The sequence below is a fragment of the Larus michahellis genome, chromosome 12 (genome assembly GCF_964199755.1).
Source record: "Larus michahellis chromosome 12, bLarMic1.1, whole genome shotgun sequence".
Classification (NCBI taxonomy): domain Eukaryota; kingdom Metazoa; phylum Chordata; class Aves; order Charadriiformes; family Laridae; genus Larus; species Larus michahellis.
In genome coordinates, this window is record NC_133907.1 from 3,112,260 (window position 1) to 3,126,182 (window position 13,923).

General features: G+C 45.0%; 1 protein-coding gene across 1 annotated transcript; it reads left to right on the forward strand.

Moving 5' to 3' along the window:
* The first annotated feature begins 1,307 nt into the window (after positions 1–1,307).
* Positions 1,308–13,458, forward strand: OGFR (opioid growth factor receptor). Its single transcript, XM_074605160.1, is given in 10 exon segments — positions 1,308–1,583; positions 3,640–3,693; positions 5,999–6,043; positions 6,752–6,814; positions 7,632–7,716; positions 8,127–8,205; positions 8,687–8,753; positions 9,067–9,215; positions 9,789–10,992; positions 10,994–13,458. Coding segments are annotated over 10 exon segments (2,250 nt in total). The 5' UTR covers positions 1,308–1,355; the 3' UTR covers positions 11,270–13,458.
* The last annotated feature ends 465 nt before the right edge of the window (positions 13,459–13,923 follow it).

The following is a 13,923-nucleotide window of genomic DNA, read 5'->3' on the forward strand; positions in this document are numbered from 1 at the left end:
GAGAAGATGGAGTTTTTGTTGCAGTCTGTTGTGAGCTCACCTCTCCATCCTCTTGGAGGCCCTGGTGAGCTCTAGGAGGCTGGAACTTTTCCGGGATGGCCACTATAACCACTCTTACTGCACTTTAGGATCTGAAGTAGTGGGGCATAAACAAATTCCGAATGGGAAGGCATGAAATGCCATGGCTTTGGTGTTGTGCTCCAAGCGATGAGCTGTGCAAATTGTCCATCGAGGTGCCCCCCAGCTGGAGAGGTGCTACAGGTACCTCCATGGGTGGAAATGGAACTTCTGTAAGCTTGTGTGAGGCAGCTCCTGGCTTTAATTTTGATGTGTAAAAAAAATGCTCAATTTATTTGGTATGATCAAGTTGCTAGGAGTTGTAATCATATGTCACTTACAGATCTATCACCGAAGGGAGTGCTGAAAGATGAAGGCCTCTTAAGTTTTGCTGTTTCCTTAAGAATTGAAGCCCTTTTTACTTTGTAGTGATCTTCAGAGGTCTTGGCCATAAAGTGCATATTTTGTAACTTTTGAAGTCTCCCACCTTGTGGGTAAGTCCTTTCCATCCAAGGGATTCTATTCAATTTTTATTTTTTTTGTAAAACCAATGAAATGTGTTTTAGAGCTTAAAGCATGTATAAATGTGTCAACATTGATGTAATGTTAATGTATCTCTCAACACCATCCTTGGGGCACGGAGACCCCACTTGGGATTTCACGGCCAATCTATCAACACAAGTTTCTTAGGAATTTGCTGGCTGCGGTCAGACTTTTGGAAGACGTAAATGATTTATGTGACCCAAGTGCCGCAGCTCTCCTTTCCCCCCTTCCCTTTCACTGCTCCCTGGCTCTCGGGAGGACTGGTTTGTATTAATTTCCCGTAAGAGGAGAATTCCCGCTCTGTGGAATGTGGGCGCGAAGGAGTTGGATGCCCAGGTCTTGCTGAACCCTTCCCTGGAGGGACGAGGAACACTCCCGCTGCTCCGGCGCCGTGTTTCCAACAGCACCCACTGGTGCGGCCCGGGGAGCGGGGGTGTCCATATCCTGCCCAGGACCCCTTGCTGCTGCCGGGAATCACTTTTCCCCCTGTTTTTTCCCCAGGCCGAAGGGAAGGACCCAGCTGAACGGCGGAGCGGCCCCGCGGCGCGAGTGAGTGCGGGGAAAGGGACGGGGCGAGCGCACGGACCGCGCAGAGGGACGCACGGCGGCCAATGGGGGAGCGGCGGGGCGGGCGGTGACCAATGGGGTGGGCGGTACCGCAGGAAGGGGGCGGGGCGTGTCCGCGCTTCCGTCTCCCCCGTCCCCCCCCACGTGCCGGGCTTTGTGCCGTGGCCCCTTTCGGTTTCCCTTTGCCCATGGCGGCCTGGCACGGCTGCTGGGCCGAGGGCGGCCCGGCGGAGGACGAGACGGGCTTATGGAGGTACGACTCCACCTGGGAGGAGGACGACGAAGAGGAGGAGGAGGAGGAGGAGGAGGATGGCGGCGGCGAGGCGGAGGGAGCAGAGGCGGCAGGCGGGGAGGAGCCGGAGGATGCAGCGGAGCAGCCGGTGCCCAGCTGGGCGCAGGGCTGCCGGCACGCCCAGGTGGGTGCCGGTGGTGCGGGGGTCTCCCGGGGCGTGAGCGGGGCACAGAGCAGCCCCCCGAGGGGGGAGGAAGCCCCTTCCCCCTTCTAGTCCCTGGTTGCGGTTCGGCCGCCGTCGCAGGGGCAGCGCGATGGGTCTGACCGCTCTGTCGGTGCCCCGAGAGTCACCCCGGCCCTCGGGGCTGCTCGAATACTTTGGCGGATGCGGCTGATATGCACGCGTAGTCCCCCCCCTGCCCCCCGGCCACCCGTTCGTTGTGCTGTCATTGTACCTGGGCACCTTCTCCAGCGTCCCAGTTACTGTCGGGAACTGGAGCAGCTTAAAATACTTATAGGAAGGTAAAGGTTTTTGTCCTGGCAGCGATCACTAGCATACGATTTTGTCCTCGCCTTGATGAAACAGATCTTCAAAGAGAGGAGGTAGCCTGAGGTCCATCCAGAAATGAGCTCTGGGGGTGGCCAAGGCAGAGGTGTGCTGTGGCTTTGTGATCTCTTAAATTCTATTACACTGCCAAGAGCTGGGGTTTAATATTTTTTTTCCCACCATTCCATGGGATCTGGATGCTTTATCCCATAAATACAAGTTCTGTTCTCTGTATGGCATCTGCCTGTTCACCACATGCCTATGGCCACTGAATTTGACATGACCTCGATGTTCTTCAGCAGCTCCTTGCTTATGAGTGTTTTGTTGGTATCATCTTCCTTGTATGGTGGCCTTTCATACTCCTTCATGCTATCAATAAAATGCCATCACGTAACATCTGCTCACTTTCAAAAATAATCTGTAACTTTTTTTTTTTTTGACATGTTTTTTTCTAGGGAGCATATTATAAAGCAGGTCTGAAAACAAAAAAGATCCACTGATGTTTTTAAAAACTGCAGGTGTGTGGGCAGTTATGAGTGAGGTAGTGCTGCAAGATGTGAACACTTGTCTCCAGTGCCTTAAAATAATGTTGATTTGAAATAAAAGGACCTTGTTTTCTTATCTAAGGTCCCCGTCTTTACCATCAGTGTTCTTCTGTTTGATGTGGAGCGTCAGTAATTTCTTCTGTGCAAAACTGTGTCTCTGTTTTTCAGTCTTTCCTGGGTCAGTTGAAACACGGTACAGTCCCTTGATTTAACTCCTCCCCTTTCAGGGAAAGGGAAACTAATCTTTTGCTTGAGTTTCATTTCAGCGACTCGTCCATATTCTTAGAATATAAACAGGAAGATAAAGCTTTCTAATTAATATACTTTTAAAGGAGTTTAATACTAAACTTTAAATATTTATATAAGCATTAAGTTATTAAAATAACCTCCCTTTAAAAAAAAATAATGCTGTGCAACGTAGTATTCCAGACACTGGTGACAAAAATACACACTCTCTACTTTGCAAATAAAATCAAAGTTTAAATACAACAGATGGACATGCTCATGCTTGTCTCTGTGTCTTCATAGAGTTTGCTGCAGGGAATGTAGTTGGGCCTTCGCCGTGCGCGTAGATCTGTGAAAGGTCACGGGTGTTTTAGGTGGAATGGCTGTAATACTTAAAAGAAGACGCAGGGATTTCCTTTGAAGTGTTTTGCATTGTTTGAGGGCACGCTGTCAATTTTCTTTTGTTCATGGCTGGAGTTATGGTTTTGTTCACAAGTTATAATGCCTCCAGAACATTCAGATTGTTCTTTTTGAATGTGTTTGTTCTTCAGATATTTTTTTTTTCTTAGAGCAACTTCTGGATTGTGACAACTGTGAAAGCAAGGACCATTTTTTCACCCCAGTGACTGGACTTTTCAAACTTTGCCTTACAAGGGAGGATATTGGCCCTAAGATTTATGGCCCCTGGAATATTGCTCTACATCTTTAAAGCGGAGTTCTTCCTTCAGTGAGGACTCTGTGGTCACCTCTGTCTGACAGTGCTTGAAAAATTTTTAAGGGCAGTGAGCATGCATACAGAAAGAAAGAGTAAATATTCTGCTATCCATTTATGCCTTTACAACCTGCTAAAGGCATAAATCGGTTTCCAAAACTAGTTCCTGCTTCTGCTGGTATTACACTAATTCTCATTCTTCTCCCCTCAGCCTAGGTGGTATACTTTATGGCTGAAGCTGCTAATGTTTTTATTCAATACTGAGGTTAGAGTTTTTTTTATTATTATTTTCACTACGCACTTTTAAAACCGACCTAAAATTCGGCTTTTATCTTTGTATCTCACTCGTGTCTCTGCAAATCCTCTGAGTCTGCTGTAACGCGTGGAGTTCATGTGTTAATAACAAGCCCTGTAGTTCTACCTTCTCCTTACTCTCCATCAACAAGAAGTTTTGATCCCTTTACTCGATTCTGTTGACTTTCTCATTCCTGTGTCTTGTTCACAATCTGCGTGTTCTCTCATCCCTTTCGGTTGCAGCTGGTTTCCAGTTTTCAGCCACGTATCGTTCACGTTCCTCTCTCCTGGCTTTGTTCTCTGCTTTCCTCGCGCTCCTTGCAGAGCGATGCACGTTCTGATTGACGTGTTGCAGCTTTGGGGGGAGAAACCCAGTTAAATTGCTTATTGGTGGGGTGAAAAATGGGGAGGTTTGACTTAGGCGTTTCAGTTTGTCTTCCTAACCTGGAAGGAAAGGGAAGGTTATGTTTCTGTGTGGCTTGAATAGAAGTTTATAGAGACCCAGGAACAAAACCTGCTTGGACGGAGGGCAGAGTTTTGCTCTCTTTGCTTCCCCGTCTTGTTCTCTCTAGCGTGTGCTCCAGAACACCCTTCTCCTGCATCAGCCTCAGAGCCCCTTGCACCGTGGCATTGCATCCCTCTCGGTATCTACACTTACTCTTCAGCAAACCAGTTCTTTTCCAAAATTGGAGCCAGTCTGCTGTTAGCCTGTCCCACCTGGCTGAGTTAAAGGCTGTGATTTTAGAAGCTCAAGTGTAAAGAATGTCTGGAAATTTATATTTTTTTTTTTTTCTGTAATTGGGAGCATAATTTTCGTTACTCCCACATGTATCAGAATTTTATCCCTGTAGTTCAAAAGTTATAGTCAAAAGCATCGATGAATTTCAAAGTGCTGAATCCCAGTCTCTGCTTACATCTTGAACAAAAGAATAATATTGCTCTGTTCTGGCTGAACATATTTCTTAGTCTTGTGTTTGCAGCCACTTATAATGGTGGGTTTTTTCCCCAAATGTTAACAGTGTAGCAAAGCTTTTTATAGGTGCGTGCATTTCTGCAGCCTGGGTGGGTTCTGGGAACGGTCTCCAGCGCTGGGATTGCCAGTCCCCAATGGGCCACGTGGCTGTGGCAAGCCCTGCCCCTTGTTTTGGTCTATCTTGCCATGTATAAAATGGAAATCTCTTGCGATGTTGACAGGCGTTATTTTAGGTCATCACAAGTTACTGCATTTAAAGAACAACTCGAGCTTTATTTAAGTCTTGTCACCAAAGCGTGGGGGAATCTTAGTGTGTAAATGTGTATTTAAAATGTAATTTTAAAAATTCTGCATCGATGACTTCCCTCTGTGGATAAAGGTTTGCTCTCCCAAGTGCTGTGCATGCTTCATAAATTCTCAGTATCAAGAATCAACAGGGCAGCCGAATGGATGACTTCCTTACAGCGAGGTGTTACAAACTCTAATCCAGTTCCTGCCTTAATAATTAATGAACCAGTGATCAGGGTTCACTAGAAAGTGCTTTTGCATTTTTGATTTTTTCTCTGTTCAAGTGAGGTGAAGGTGTATCAAGTTAAAAAATAACTTGGGAGAATATTTGCTACTTCTTTCTTCTAAGTTGCTTAAAATGCTTATTTCGCAAGAGTCTGCACATCTTATTCCTGCTTCACAAAGCTCCTGCCATCGGCTGGCACTGAACGCTCTCCCTGCACCGCGCTTTGCACTGGGGGGTCCTTTTATTCCTATTTTGGTGGTTCTGCCTTGACATTTCAGAACAATTTTAATGGTTCGTGAGAAGATGGTTCAGCTCTCAGCAAGACTAACCCTGTTTGTGTTGCTTGTGAAATGTATCAAAATCTTGTTATCATCCGCTGTAAAAAAAAAAAAATCTATATATAATTCCGTTAAAATACATTTTAAATTAATTCATACTTGCAACTTTTATTTTACTGAAGCTCAGAGGAGGAAATGAAGCTGTTCTTCATGAATTCTGTCTAAATGCTACTACATTTGGAATTAATCTAGCACATCTGTGTAGGGAGGAGAACCTGACACCTAATTGTCAGGTGGCTGCGGCACCACAGGTTTTTCTCTGCAGCAATTTGAATTATGAATAAAATCAAGTGAATTCAGCTGTAACTAGGTAAATCTGTCACTTGGCAACTAATAGGCATCATATGAGTCACTGCTGTGGGATATTCTTATTTGGCATATATATATATTTTTATTTTATTAGTAAAGCTTGGTTTCCAAATGTTTGAAACTAAATGCCTTTTATTTGTAGGATCAAAGATCAAATTTGTCACCACTGTCTCGGAGGGTTGTTGAGGTAGGCTTGATGTAAAGTTTGGTTACCTGGAGAGATGAGCAATAACGAAGATGATGATTGGAACGGAAGTCCAATAAAATAAATATCTGACGTGGGCCTAATATTGCAGACTGTCTGGCTCAGCATGATGCTAAATCTGCAGGGCTGCTGTCGAGCGTAAAGCAAAGATGAAGGAAACTTTATTTCGATAATGTCTACAGGCAATGAGAATCCTGAATTTAAGGGATATTTTTGCATCTCGAATTCTACAGTTTTAAAGTCTGGTCTGTGTCTTGACTAGGACATCTAGTGACTCAGAGAGAGAAACAGACAGGCAGGACTTAGTTTGTCTTGTTTTAAAACCTTTAAGTTAAGGAAGAAAATGATATTTTACTGTTTGGGGTTTCCAGCTAGTTCTGACTGTTTCTCTCGGAAAACCCAACTGGGATAAAAGATAAGCATGAGACATGAAGACCTTGACTAATAAGATGAGAAAGAAAAATAAATGTTTGGGTTAAGGAGGATGGTGTGAATTTCCCTTAGTCCAAAGTTCGCTTGAGGAATGCAGAGAAACAACTGCAGTAACAAACCGGCTGGTTTTGGGGGTGCTGGGGGTGCAGTGGAGGGTACAGGAGAGCGATGTGTGAGAGATGCTGAATTTGGTCGGTAGATTATTTTTTGTTGCAGAAGACAACTTTATGGTGGATCTCTGATCTGTCTCTTCTCTAGTTCTCAGGCAGGCGCAACTGGAATGCGGCAAAAGACTTGCAGCGATACAGACGTCGTTACCCGGTATGGACTGAACGACGATGCACGTACTCTCGTGGCTCTTCCTCATCCCGTGCTAAGTTTAGGAACACTTTCTAGATTTGAGGGCACCCTTTTGTCTTTGCATTGACAGGCTAATGTGGTTTCAGTTGGGGTAGAGTTAACTTTTTTTTTATTAGCAGCTGGCATAGTGCTATGGTTTGGGTTTGGGATGAGAAGTACTGTTCATAGTGCGCTGGTGGTTTTAGTTGTTGCTGCTGAGCTCTCAAGGCCTTTTCTGCTCCTCGTGCCAACTGCCAGCGATGGCCTGGGAGGGGACACGGCCAGGACAGCTGACCCCAGCTGGCCACAGGGACATTCCGTGCCGTCTGGTGTCACGCTCAGCATATAGAGCTGGGGGAAGAAGAATGAAGGGGGGGACATTTGGAGTGATGGTGTTTACCTTCCCAAGTCACCGTTATGTGTGATGGAGCCCTGCTTTCCTGGGGCTTGCCTGTGTGGCTTTTCCTCTACCTATTAAATTGTCTTTATCTCAACCCACAAGTTTTGTCTCAGTCTTACTCTTCCATTTCTCTCCCCCATTCCATCTGGGGGGTGAGTGAGTGGTCCTCGCTCCCAGCTGGGGCTAAACCGTGTCACGGGCTCAGAACCTTTAAAGGAGTCTTTAGTGAGGGGGAAGGGATGATATGCATTATAAGAAACAAGCTGTTCCTTCCCAAAACACACTTCAAGGATTTAGCTTGAAATGTTTAGAAACATGAGGGAAAGCAAGAAAAAATGTTGAAGTAAATACTGCCTTTTAAAAGATTGCTGCTTGTTGATTTCTTGTTCTCATCTCCAGGGTTTGATAGAATCAGAAAACGAGGAGGAAGAAGAGATGTGGAACTTAAGCTTTTATAAAAATGAAATTTGTTTTTTACCCCACGGTAAGTACTTTGATGACTTTTTGATGCAACTCTTGAACTGGTGAAAGAGTAGCTTGGTCTATGTGGGACAGTTATTTAAAAAACACCCAACCACCAAACAAACAAAACCCATCACCAAAACAAAAATAAAGAAGAGCAAAAAAACCAACCCAAAATAAAAAAAAAAAACGTACCAAGAATTTCCATTTTTGAATGTCCTTGTTCCTGCTGTATGTTCCTTAATTTTTTGTTTGGTGGTAGAAAACTAAGGGGTTTTTTTCTGGCTTACCAGGATGGTTGTCTAATTAGAGAAGCTAACGCCTGTATGCGAACACCTGGCTCTGGATAAGGAGCCACGTTGGGTGGCTGGCCAACTCTAATTTTCATTTGGTGTCATTTCTTCTTGCCTGACTCCTTCCTTTTCTTTTCAGGTTTGCATATTGAAACTCTGCTTGAATCTTGGTGGGACAACTATGAAGTTCTGGAAGAAAACCATTCTTACATACAGTGGTAAAGTACCTGCGTGAATACAGCGCCTCTCTTTAGTTGTGCCTCTTAGGAGTCAGTTGTATCTGTGTTCCTGAATTCAGCTTTCCAGCAGGGCCACAATTGCTCCTGAGTAAAACTTGCGTCCACTTTATTTTTATTGAGTTGTATTCTTCTGGAAACAATGCAGTGGAAATCCTGAAGACTCGGGTTTCTGGTCAGCTGCGGCAGTAGATCTCAGTTGTGCCTCGTCTTACAGCACACTGCGGAACCAAGGATCAGGGCAATCAGAGAGCGCCAGATGAGCGAAGTATGTTATCATTGGTGTAGATGATGCTTTTATGGCAGGGATTTATTTGTCATATAGTAAACTGCTGTGTCCATAAGGATGTGAGGTCTCCAAGAGATGCCTGTGATATCACAGTTTTTGGAATCTTTTTCAGTTTTAACGAAATGGGTACCCTGGGCTGGATGTCATCTGGGCTGAAAAGTTCTTTCCTTTCAGGCTATTCCCTTTGCGCGAACACGGGATGAACTTGCGTGCCAGACCGCTCACGTGTCAAGAAATCCAGGTATTGAAAGCTTTTGTTTGCTTTGGTTTTTGTGAGATCTGAAAGATGTTAGGATTTTCCCTAAATACCTGAAGTATATATACCTAAGTATCTGAAGACTAGGTTTTTTTACATTGCTTCCTTGGGGCCCTAGTGTGAACGGAGCTTACTCCAGCACTGTTAAGCATTTGTCTTGTGTCCTGCCAGTAGCTACACCAGCAAATGAAATGTTTAGTGATATAATCAAGCCTTGTTTATAATTCAGGTGTGACTTAAACTCGTGCAGGTAATTAGGGAGTTGCACCTTGTACTCATTGGTCTGTCTTGTTTTCAGGCCTTCAAGAAATCCAAGGAAGTTATGCAAAGGTTTATACGAGCGTATCAGCTCATGCTGAGATTTTATGGAATCAATCTGATCAATGAGGAAACTGGAGAACTTAAGAGAGCAGAGAATTGGGCTAAACGATTTCAAAACTTGAACCGGTGAGTCTCTGTTTATGTTACTGGTCATTTACTACAGCCAGACGCTTCTGTGAGAGGAAAAAAAAAAAGTCAAAGTCAAGAAAATCCTCAGCCCTTGAGGAATGGAGGCTTTTGTTGATAAAAAGTTAGCTAGCTAAAGTGTTTTTAACTTGGCTCGGCCTCTGACTGTAGGTCACCACACTCTCTGTCACTTTATTAAGTGGCAAGTATAATAAGCAAACAAACCAGCTGAGCCTGGTTTCCTTTTGTATCTGCTGCAGCTGCGAACAGCAGGCATTCTTCACGCTGGTCTCCTGGAGCATGAAATACAGACTTGGAGATGTTAATATTTGCTCTAGCAGAGCTTGTGTTTAAAACTGTATTTTAAGCAGCCCCCAGGAAGGGCTAGGAAGGTACTGCTGAAGGCAGGGAGCAGCAGTAAGCCCACCTGTACTCCCATCTGCATTGTCAAATAACCTTTAATAGATCACACTCAATAATGCAGGAAACATTTTGCAGGTGCCCTGGGGGTTCGTTGTGACTTCAGGCTTGTAAGACTTCAACTCAAGGGCTCTGTGTGTCTTTTTCTTTCAGGTTTAGCCACAACAATTTGCGGATTACGAGAATCCTGAAGTGCCTGGGAGAGATGGGGTATGAACACTATCAAGTGCACTTGGTAAAGTTTTTCCTAACAGAAACCCTTGTTAAGAAGACATTACCAAATGTCAAGATAAGTGCCTTGGATTACTTCCTGTTCACCATCAGAAGCAAACGGAAGAGAAGAGAACTAGTCCACTACGCTTGGCAACACTTCAAACCTCGAGGCAGCTTCGTGTGGGGGCCGCACGACAAACTCCTGAAGTACAGGCCCCGCTCCGCCAGGTCACAGCTGCACCAACAGGCTGAGGATAAACAGGAAACTCCTGGTAAAAAATGTGATGATTCTGAGGAAAAGGATCAGAATCGGTCTCTAGAAGAACAGAAAGCTGGAGGTGCTGGAGATGCTGCAGACTCGCAGCCTAAAGTGAACGATGAAGATGTAAAAGAGAAGTTAAGTGAATATGTTTCAAAGGGAGGTAAAAAATGTGATGATTCTGTGGAAAAGGATCAGAACTGGTCTCTAGAAGAACAGAAAGCTAGAGATGACGCAGACTCGCAGCCTAAAGTGAACGATGAAGATGTAAAAGAGAAGTTAAGTGAATGTGTTTCAAAGGGAGGGGATGGTGATGAGGAGAAAGAAGCTTCACTTACCCAGCTGGAGGAGAAGGATTTAAACAGTGAGACTGAAGAAGTGCAGGCTACAGCAGAGAATGACTGCACAAAGGAGAGCAAGAAGAGAAAACTGGATGCAAATATGGCAGACGCTAAAAAGAGTGGACAGCTGAAAAGCCCTACTGATATTGAAAACATTTCCCGTAATCTGGGAGAATGTGCGATTGATGCAGAAAACCCCTCCTCAGTTCTGCTCTTACAAGCAGAAGAGGACCAGGACACACCGAAAGAAGAGGATGCAAGCACCAAAGACTCGGCAGGGCCAGAGACCGCTGATGCAGCTGTAAAACGGAGGAAAGTCAATGAAAGAACATCGAGAAGCAAAACGTTCAACTTGGCCATAAACCTGAACATGGGGCCCTCTGCCTCTAATGCCACGGTAAATCCATCCGTTGCAAACGCTGAGGCTGAAAAAGAAAATGTCAGTGAGAAAAATGCAGCTGTGGAAGCGACAAGTGAGAAGGGGGGTGGTGACGCAAATGGTGGGGCTACGAGAGCCCCAGTTGGTTCCGAGACTGACTGGACTTTTCTCCAGTGAGAGATCTCCACATCAGCACCACTGCAACAGCGCAGTCCTTGGAGGCAGAAGTGAGGTAGATGGGGTAGAACAGCAGAAAAAGGCAGAAAATGCAAGTGAAAAAGAGCAAGCAGAAGTCACAGGCAAAAAACAAGTTCCAGAAAGCGTTGAGCAGAGCATGGCATCCGCTTGCCCTGAAGACGACACTGCCGAGGTTGCAACGCAAAAAGACAAAAGCTCTGAGCACGCGGCAGAACCTGATGAAGAGCAGGTAGCAGCAGAGTGAGAGCGGCACCGCAGGCACTCGAGCAAGCGGCGATGCCGCTGCCGTACCTGCTGGGAGCCAGCTTTAGCGATTTGGATGGCAGAACTACATGGAAGAATAAACTTTCTTCGGGCTGATCCTGGCTAGTCCCTGTCTGACTTCCACCCTTTTTTAATCATCTGTAGTAATTTCACCGAGATCCAGCCCTTGGTTACCCTAAAGAGGAAAACTCTTAGTCATCGTCTCGGACAGGCTGTGTCCTGTTCCTATTTTTTTATCTGATGTTCGGGATTATCTTGGAGTAACAGGGATTTTCGCACTTTGCTTTGGTTCTGGTATGTCCCTTCTTAAAGAGAAGAGGAAAACTGATCTTTCCTTGTTTGAACTAGTCAAGTATTTATTAAATACATGATTTTTAATGTAAGACAGCATGACCTAATTTGCCGGGCCTTTCTATGACCTTGTACCTTCTATTTGCTATTTTGAAAGGCTGAACCTTCCCTGGAGGCTTATTCCTGGCAAAGGTGCTGTGTGTCTGCTTCCTAGGGCATAAATCATTATTTTTGTGGCATTTGCCTAAAAGAGACGAGTATATGCATTTCCCATCATGTCCGAGTGTAGTTGCCTCTCCTTCTATAAAGAAAGTAGGTTTGACTTTAGACTGGGGTAAAACACGTACTCAAAACCTTTCTCTGACCGGTTAACCTTTGTGTACAGATACTGTTCTCTAGGGTGCAAAGTGATGGGTGATTTGTTCCCTTTGTCCCCATCAGAAGTTGCTTTGTAGTGCTTGTTAGAATTGAGAAATATGAATTGTCTGGTTTTTTCTAAGAGAAAAACCCTCGAACTTTGCCTGAAGCTGTCTAGAGCTCTTTTTCCCCAGGTTTTTCCACCGCCTTGAGACCCTTGATAGTCTTCCACAGATACTTACGTCCACTACTGATTCAAAAGCCTTCTGTCCTTAATTGCCAAAATAGAATGAATACTTGTGTTTTCACAACTTTGCTGTTAATTTGCCGGTGGATTTTCTGCGGGCCCATGGCGTGAAGTTAGATATGTGACATTTAACCCACTTCCTAGTTAGGGCAGGATTGTTTTACCATTAATGACCAGCGTGTCAGACAGCTGAGAGCATGTTAGAGTGCAACATGTCTGGAAACCACTGGGCTTTGTGGGGCAGTTAATTGAAACTTTAATTGCAGGGGGTACGCTTGTCTGGTTCGTTTATTTACAGCCCCCAAGAATTTACTTTCAGACCTTGCCAGCTATTTGCCTGCCCTAACGTTGCTGACCTCCCCGTTAGCTATTCTGCCTGATTTACACAGTATTCAACCAAGTCTGAAGGAGCACTGAACAATTTAGCACTTTGGCTCCTAGAGATTTACAACAGAGGACCTGTTTCATGAAGCGGAGGAAACCGTTTCCAACAGCCAGAAGGTCTGGACTTGCCGTTTGCTGAGATTGTTTGTTTTAGTTTGGGGTTTGTTTTTTTTTTTGGGTGCTGTTTGTTTTGTTGTAGGAGATGGCTAGAGGCTCGCCTGCCTTGCCAGAGGGCAGATGCAGTGGCCTGTGCAACGTTCATGTTTTCCCTCTCTCTGCTACGGCTCTTAAGAAGCTTCATCTTTCAAGGAATTTGGTCGGTGACTTCCCTTCCCAGACTGTAGGTCCTGATTCAGCATGCCGCATCCACGTATGTGGGAATAAAAGTCTGCGAGCTTAACATCTAGTATTCATGGTCACACACATGCTGGAAAAGGCTTTTAATGTTCTTAAATTACTTCTTTTTTTTTTTTCCTTATTAACAAATGGGGTTGAGTCGCCAATAAGAATACACTTAATTAGATACAAATACTTGAAGACGTTGAGTGAAAATTCTTTCATAAAAGATTCATAAGAAATTGTTAATTGTGGCTTTTGTACAGATTTATAGTAATTTTCTTATTTAATGAAGTTTTCATTGTGAATACGTGCTCAGTTGGGGCATAGATCCTGTATCTTGTTATGGTGATGTGTGGTTTGGTTTTGTGTTAAATGGGATTCCACGGTGAGCCCTGGTCTGGAGAGCTCAAACCAAACCCTTCCCATCATGGTCAGGTTTAGAGGTTTGGCTGTGGGTGCTTGCAGGAAGTTCACGGGATGTTTTCCAGCAATGAGCTGTATCACAGAGTCTGTTCCATTAACATCACCTATTAAAGCATGACTTTAATGCATACCGGTTTCTACTTATGTTTTTTCCATCTTTGAGGGTAGGACGTGACCATCTGTCTGCCCCCCACCACCACCACACATCTGCTGTTGCTTGGGCACCTCCAACAAGCGGTCCAGCCCCAGGCAGGGGTCTGGTGGGCTCAGCATGAGATCAATCTGCTGCTTGGTCCACGTGGAGACGATGCTCTGTCTTCTGCCACCAGTGTAAAATGTGGCCAGTGAATGTTTGTGGGGAAAGGGCACCCTGCCATGTGCTTCTTGTTTAATGATGCGCTTTGAAGTGTTTCAGTTTGCCCCGTCTTGGCTTGGTGCTGCCGTCCTCCCAAGCATGTCTGGAGATGCTCTGTGGAGCAAACGAGGACTTTGCTTTTGAGCAGCTCGTGGGGCTCACTGGCATATGGGGGCTTTCGTCTGGTGGGCCTTTTCCTCCAGGACACAAGCTCAGGGGTGTGTTTGTGGCGATGGTT